Source organism: Elephantulus edwardii, unplaced genomic scaffold (assembly GCF_000299155.1).
Source record: "Elephantulus edwardii isolate Elephantulus edwardi_28Jun2011 unplaced genomic scaffold, EleEdw1.0 scaffold00234, whole genome shotgun sequence".
In the NCBI taxonomy this organism is placed as follows: Eukaryota; Metazoa; Chordata; class Mammalia; order Macroscelidea; family Macroscelididae; genus Elephantulus; species Elephantulus edwardii.
Genome location: NW_006399984.1, coordinates 4117673 through 4125878, shown reverse-complemented (window position 1 = coordinate 4125878; position 8206 = coordinate 4117673). Strand labels below are relative to the sequence as shown.

The window sequence follows — 8206 nt, the reverse complement described above, 5'->3', positions numbered from 1 at the left end:
GCCTTTCTCCTGCCAGGTTAGTTCCTCAACAGCTCACCTGATAGCTCCGGGTGATGGCTGGATCCAAGGTGGTGCCCTGAGGTCACAGGGCTTTGGTAGGGGTTGAGATGTGTGGTTGTGGAGCTGCAAGGGGGGTGGGGGAAGGTGAGGAAAGCAAGGAACTAGGGGGTAATGAGTGCAGGGCTTGGATACTATCACCAAGAGGTGGGGGCGTGGCTTGGGCGCTGCTGGGGGTTTATGCAGCAGCACCCTGTGTGTTAAGGGTCACACAGGTGTGGGTTGCAGGGGGGTCACGCAGTGTTGGGTTGTCTTCGTTCCTCTGGGGTCTCACAGTCTTCACTCCTCTGGAGTTCCGTGGTAGGTGGCTAGCTGTTGTTCTTCCCGGGTCTCTTCCAGGCCCCTCTCGCGGTGGAACCTCATCTGGCGGCGGCGTTCTCCTGTCTGGCGGCGGCCTGTCTGGCAGTGGCGTTCTCCCGTCTGGTGGCAGCATTCTCCCCTAATTGTCTAATTAATTTTAATGAAAGTTTACAGAGAGTTAAGTTTTCCAGTCATTCATTGTTGCACTTTTCTTCCGATCCACCCCCTCAATTCACTCTTCTCCTTGAAAAGGAAGAAAAACTCTTTCATGGTTATTCAGTCCCTCCCTCCACATCCCCCCCCTCAAGTCCACTCTACTATGTAGCCTTCACTCTGGACTTTGGTAATTATAAGAATAACCATTCATATATCTCTTTTAAAGAGTTCTCTCCCTCATCTGTTTTAATGCAATATACATCATTCCTCTCCTCCTTTTCTGTCTTTCCTCAACACTGATGTCAGTCCCATTTTACAACAGTAGCCCTGTGAAATATTTGTTCTTTTGTGACTGAGATATTATACTCAGCATAATGTCCTTCAGGGTCATCCAGTTTGCATAATATTTCTTGAGTTCCTTGTTTTTCAATGCTGCATAGTATTCCATTGTGTGACTATACCAGAACTTCTCTATCCATTCGTTTGGTGATGGGCACTTAGGTTGTTTTCCGGTCTATGCTACAGTGAACAAAGCCACAATAAACATGGGTGTGCATATATATGGTTGGGTGGAAGCTATGGTTTTTTTAGGGTAAATTCCCAGTAGTGGAATTGCTGGGTCAAATGGTATCTCTATTTGCAACTTTTTGAGAAAGTGTCATACAGCCTTCCATAGTGGTTGTACCATTTTATACTCCCATCATCAGTGAATAAGGGTTCCAGTTTCTCCACAACCTCACCAACATTTGTTGTTTGCTCTTCTGTTAAATTTTGCCATTGTTACTGGTGTGAGATGATATCTCATACTTGTTTTGATTTGAATCTCTCTTAGATATAGGGATTTTGAACATTTCTTCTTGTGTTTGTATGCCATGTGAATGTCTTCTTTGGTGAAGTGTCTATATCCTGTGCCCATTTTTAAATGCGATTATTTACCTTTATCTTGTTGTGGTGCTTGAATATTTTATAAATTCTAAATATAAGTGCCTTGTCTGACATGTCACTACCAAATATTTTTCCCCAAGCTGTGGCTTCCCTTTTTACCCTGTTGGAGAAGTTTTTGGACGGTTTTTAGAAGGTCCCATTCATCTATTTTATCCTCTGCTGGTTGTATATTTTTCAGGATGCTAGGAAGACTGTTTATGTTGTGGATTATGACTTCTAGAGTTCTTCCAAACTTTTATTTAATGAAGTTTATAGTCCTTGGTTTTAGTCCTAGGTCCATAATCCACTTTGAGTTGGTTTTTGTGTCTGCAGTGAGGTGTGGATCTTGCTTGAGTTTTCTACAGATAGTTTTCCAATTTTGCCAGCACCAGTTGTTAAAAGGCTGTTGTTTGCACACTTAACTGATTTCATCTCCTTGTCAAAAACCAGTTGACCATAGGTAGATAGGCTGAATTCTGGGTTCTCGATTCTGTTCCATTGATCTATGTGTCTCGTTGTACCAATACCACGCTGTCCTGACCACCATGGCAATGTAGTAGGGTTTGAAATCAGGGAGTGAGGTGCCACCTACCTTGTTTTTCTTTTTAAGGAGTGCTTTGCTTATTCTGGGCCTCTTTCCATTCCAAATGAAATTGGTGATTGCCCTTTTCCATCTCGTTGAAGAATGGAATTGGTATTTATGTTGGGATTGCATTGAACATGTAAATTGCCTTTGGTAGTATTGTCATTTTCACAATATTGAGTCTTCCTATCCCTGAGCAAGGACCTTAAGGAAGTTTTGAGAAGTGGACCACCTTTACAAGAAATTGTAAAGGAAGTCCTCACACAAAAACAACAAAGGAAAGTGGGTGGACCACACCTTAGTAGCAATAACAGAAAAAGGAACACAGAAAAATGCCAACCATAGAAACTGATCTGTATGGTACATATATTCTGGAAGGCAGTTTAGCGCTTCCTCAAAAACCTGAACATAGAAATTCTATATGACCCAGCTATTCCACTACTTGGAATATACCCTGAGAAAATGAGAACTGAGGCACAAACAGATTTGTACACCAGTGTTCATAACAGCATTATTCACCATCAGAAGAACATGGAAATAGCCCAAGTGTTCAACCACAAACAAATGGATTGAGAAATTATGCTACATTCACACAATGGAATACTATGCAGCACGCAGGAGCAATGATTTTATAAATTATTACCTCACTTGGGAGGAACTGGAGAGCATTATATTGAATGAACTAACTCAGTCCCACAAGGACAAATGTTGTATAAAACCATTATTGTAGAATGAGTATAAGGATCCAAGTGGAGTGGGAAAGGTTGGAAGCAGAGGAATGTAGATGTGCTGGGGGTGGGGGGTATTAATCATGGGGTTGTACAATTTGAAGGGGGGGGTGAGGGAAATGGAATGTATTCGAATTTTTTAAATAAACTAGTAGAAAATAAGAAAAACTGGGTCTGTCAATAGTCACACTCAATGTGAATGGCTTAAATGATTAAGAGAGAAAAAATAGCAGAATGAGTAAAAAAAAAGGATAATATGTTGCCTATTTGAAACACATCTAAGAAGCAAGGAGAAAGGCTAAAAATCAAAGGGTAGAAAAGAATATCCTATGCAAATGGCTTTCATAAAAAAACAAGAGTGACAATACTAATCTCTGATGAAATAGAACTCAGCAGGAAAACAAACATAATATTTAAGGCATCACCAAAAACTCCATTTGCCACTGAGTAAGCTCAAATCTGTGGTTACTCTGCATGTGTCAGGATGGAACAGTGCTGTTAGAGTTTCAGTGGCTGCTTTTATGAAAGTAAGTTACAGGAATTATCTTCTGAGGTGCCTCTGAGTGGACTAAAAACTCCAGTCTTTGATTAACAGCCAAGCATGTTAAATGTTTGTACCATCCAGGAAACATAGTAGTAAAAAAAATTCTAGTGAATGGTTAAACTATGAAGATCTCAAGTTGACAGCTCAAATCCGTGTCTAGCAACTTCTTAGAGACCAGCTGTGGCTCAACTCCGGAGGACTTTCAGCCATTCTGGGTTCAAACGTCCACTGATGGAAGGGTCCAAAGACCCATGGTGGTGTGGTTTAAAGAGAAAAACTTATTGTTTGAAGAATCAAGTATTGAGAACTTTCCCCCTGAATGTTTTGTTTGTTGAAGCCTATTCAGAAGTGGTTTAAGTAGAATTCTAACTTGGGCCTGTGGGAGTTTTCTCTGAGTTCTAACTCTTGGCCTATGAGTGATGAAAGCTTCCTTTTTTCTCAGCTCCTTTCCTTGCCTGTCATACTTCTGGCTGCTCTTATACATTGGTCTTTGTTTTGCTGTTCTCAATTAAATTCCTGACATGTTTCCTCCACGAGATTTGACCTTTTCTTGACTCTCTGTGTTTCAGACCCAGAAAAAGTTTGGCGTGGTGGTAGTTGGCATTGGCAGAGCTGGTTCTGTGCGGATGAGGGACCTACGTGATTCTCATGCTTCCTCAGCATTCCTGAATCTGATTGGCTTTGTGTCCAGGTAGGCTGACTTGCTTTGTGCCTCATAGAGTTAAGGGAAGCCAGTGGGACCTTGTTTTCCCCATGTCCAGGGAGGAGAGGAAGATTCAGCCTTATTGCTGCAGAACTCTACAACAGTGGATATTTAGTGGGTAATTATAGTCATTCTCACAAGACCTCAGACTTGGGTAAGACTACAACTGATGAGGGTTAGGACAGAGGTTGAGTTGTGCAGAGTCCACCTATGAGCCTGCAAAGGCATAGGAGGAGAAAATAAGCACAAGCTCTCACAAAACAGATGTTGGGTGGGTTGGTCTGGAGTGAGGCAGTAAAAATAACATCCTTTTTCCATGGAAAAATCAAAAGGTGGGGGAAAATATACCAAGCAAATGGCAACAACAACAAAAAAGCAGGAGTAGCAATACTAATCTCTGATAAAAGAAACTTCAGGGTAAAAACCAGTATAAATGACAAGGAGGGATACTATCTAATGCTTAAAAGGTCAGTGGACCAAGAGGACCTAACCATAATAAATATCTATCTATACACCACATGACAGAGCTGAAAAGTACACAAAACAGATATTAACAGCTTTGAAAAAAAGAAATAGACAACACCCTAATGGTAGTGGGAGACTTTAGTACACTACTTTCAACAAAAGATAGGATGACTGGAAAGAAACTCAACAAATATGTGGAAGAACTAAACTATACCATTAGCTAACTCAACCTCATAAGCGGGTAATGTATACAGGGTAATGTATATATTCTTCTGTATATGGAACATACTCCAGAATATATCATATTTTGTTAGGTCAAAAAGCACACCTTAATAAATTAAACTGAAATACTACAAAGCATTTTCTCAGACCACAATGCCGTAAAATTAGAAATTAACAGCAAGAGGATAAAGAAGGAAAACCATGCACTTGGAAGCTAAATAACTCTTAGCTTAAACACTGTTGTGTAATAGAAAAACTAAAATATGAAATTTAAAAAAATTCTTGAAACAATGAGAATTAAAACACAACTTACCAAAATCTCTGGTATATAACCTCAACAAGAAAACAGTAAATAAGCTCAGTGAAATATCTCAGTCACAAAAGGACAAATACTGCATGGTGCCACTGTTGTAGAATGGGACTGATGTCAGGGTTGGGGTAAGACTGAGAAAAACTGGATAAATCATGTATACTGCATTAAAACAGATGAGGGAGAGAATAATTTAAAAGCGATATATGATAGGGTATTATAGTTATCACAAGAGTCCTGAATTAAGGGTGCATAGTGGAGTGTACCTGGGGTGGTGGGAGGGGTGTGGGGGGATTGTATACCAAAGAAAGAATTTTTCTCTTACTTTTTCAAAGAGAGGAGCAAACTGGGGGGGGGTGGGTGTGGGGGGAAGGGCAGAGCAGGGAGAAGAATGCAACAAAGAATGAATGGAAATTCAAAATTTCTGTAAATGTTCATTTAAATTATTAAAATAAAATTAAATAAAAGAAAACAGTAAGCCAATTGCAAGATAGGCACAAGATATTAATAGATAATTTATCAAGGAAGACATGTAGATGGCAAACAAATACATGAAGAAATGGTCAAAATCCATAGCTATTAGAGAGATACAAGTAAAAACAAATATGACATATCATCTTACCTCAGTAACAGTAGCAAAGTTCAACAGAGCAGCAAATGATAAATGCTGGTGATGTTGTGGAGAGATTGGAATCCTTACTCACTGTGGTGGGAGTGTAAGGTGGTGCAGCCACTATCAAAGGCACTTTGGCACATTCTCAAAAAGTTGGAAAAAAAAAGTTGAAATAGAAATACCATTTGACCCAGCAAGAGTATATGCCCTAAAGAAACCATCACCACCATACAGACAGACAGATATATGCACATCTATGTTAATTGCTATGTTATTTATAAGAGCAAAGAGATGGAAGCAACCAAAGTGCACTTCAACAAATGAATGGATAGGAAAACTATGGTATCTCCACACAATGGAATACTACACAGCACTGAAAGACAGTACACTATGCTGAGTGAAATATCTCACTCACAAAATGACAAATATTGCATTAAAAAAAGGTCTGACGTGGGAGTTTGGGAGGAGAATAGGATAAGAGTGGCTAGGTAATGACCATTGCATTGGAGCAGATGAAGGAAAGAACTATTTAAAAGAAATATATGATTAGACATTAAACATACAACAACAATCCAGAATAAGAGTTATATCATTCTAAAGAGGACTACAAGGAGGGGGAGACTGAGGTAATTATGCAGCAATGAATGTTTTTTTTTAAATTAACTGTGAAAGGAGGAAGAGAGAGAGGGAGTAAAATGTGCAACAGTGCATGAATGGAAATCTAACTTCTCTGTAAATGTTAGTTAACATCATAATGAAAATGAAATGTTATTTTAAAAAAACCAAAAATCTCTGGGATACAGCAAAAGCAGTGCATTGAAGTCAATTCATAACAATAAGCAAACACATTAAATGGAAAGAAAGAATGAAAACTATTAAACCCAACACCAACAGTCAGTGGAAAAAGAACAGCAAGAAAACCCCACAACCTCTAAAAGAAAGAATATTCTAAAATTAAGAGTGAAAATAAATGACATATAAAACAGAAAAACAATTGAAACTATCAAAAAGACCAAGAAGTTTGTTCTTTTACTTGCTGGACAATTGAGGGAAGAACTGGCTTGGGACTGTTATTTACTGAACCTAGATTTTGTCTTTGTAATATTCTTTGCCTCTTCCTGCAACAACCTGTTTCCCTAATAAACCTCACAACAGTGAGTATAAAAAGGTCTTTTGAAGTCTGTATGGTCATTTGTAACGAATTTCTGACCTAGTAATTAGTAGAAATAGGTGCAATAGAATGTTCTTGATGGGGATAATTTCTGTGGTGCCAAATGTTTAATTTTCAAAATATCTTTCTTAGCCATTAATTGATTATTTTGTACTGAAGTATTACTGTTTTGGGTATTAGGGTATAAAACAAACTCCACCCCACTAGAGGTTTATATAACCTATGAAAGCTCAATGCTAGCTCTCTTTTGGGGATTGCTTTCCAGCTTCCCGGTCTACAGTGCTCAGTAGTCTCTGCAACACTGGCTTGCATCACCTACAGTCTTATGAGTCACTCTTCTGGTGGGTCTGAATCTCTGTGAGTCCATCCAGCAAACTACCAAACCCAAGGAACATAGAGGAATGCGGGGACTGAACACAAGAGATAATACCGGAACTCATGAATTTATGTAATACATCAAACATTTTGGGCAATGTTTATGACCCACTCTTTGTAATTGGTCTGCTGCTAATCTTAGGAGAACAAATTATGAATATAATTAGTATAATTGTGGAATTAGTAAAGTCTAGACTTAGTCATCTCCACAATGTGCTTGTTCCTATTGCTGTTGTTGTTATGTGCCGTCGAGTTGCTTGTGACTCATAGTGACCCTATGTACAACAGCCCTAAACTCTGCTCTGTCTTGTGCCAATCGCACCGTCTCTGACACATCCATCCCGATTACCCCACTCACTGAATCAGTCCACCTCATTGGGGGCCTTCCCCTTCTGCGCTGGCCCTCCACGCTACCAAGCATGATGTCCCTCTCCAAGGACCTGTCCCTCCTTGCAACATGTCCAAAGTTTGTTAGATGGAGCCTCAGAATCCTTGCCTTCAAGGAGCACCACTGTTGGAACCCTCCCAGGACGAATATGTTTGTTTTCCTAGCAGTCCATGATACCCTCAATACTCTTCTCCAGCACCAAAGCTCAAAGGCATCAAGTCTCCTTCTATTCTCCATAGTCATTGTCCAACTCTGATGCCTAACAAGTGATAGCAGAGACCATGGCCTGTATCAGACGCACCTTGGTCTCCAAAGAGACATCATTGCTCTTCAGTACTTTGGAGGGGTCCCTAACAGCAGACTTTCCCATGGCAATACTTCTTCTAATTTTCTGGCTGCTGGTGCCGAGAGTATTGACTGTGGAGCCAAGCAAACTGAAGCTGTGGACAATCTCAATCTCTTCACCATCCATCCTGATGCTGCCGGTTGGCCCAGTGCTGAGAATCTTTGTCTTCTTGACATTGAGCCTCAATCCATATTGGAGGCTGCAGTAATTGACCCTCTGCAGTGAGCTCTTCAGGTCCTCCTCAGTTTCAGCAAGCAGGGTTGTATCATCTGCATATCGCAGATTGTTGATAGATCTTCCACCAATCTTGACCCCACATTT

The 8206-nt window shown here is 40.0% G+C and overlaps 1 protein-coding gene across 1 annotated transcript in view; it reads left to right on the top strand.

Moving 5' to 3' along the window:
- BLVRA (biliverdin reductase A) overlaps positions 1–8206 on the top strand; it is a 158619-nt gene that overhangs the window by 34887 nt on the left and 115526 nt on the right. Inside the window, exon 2 of the mRNA XM_006898600.1 lies at positions 3862–3983. Coding sequence (XP_006898662.1) covers positions 3862–3983 — 122 coding nt within the window. The remainder of the gene's footprint in view (positions 1–3861; positions 3984–8206) is intronic.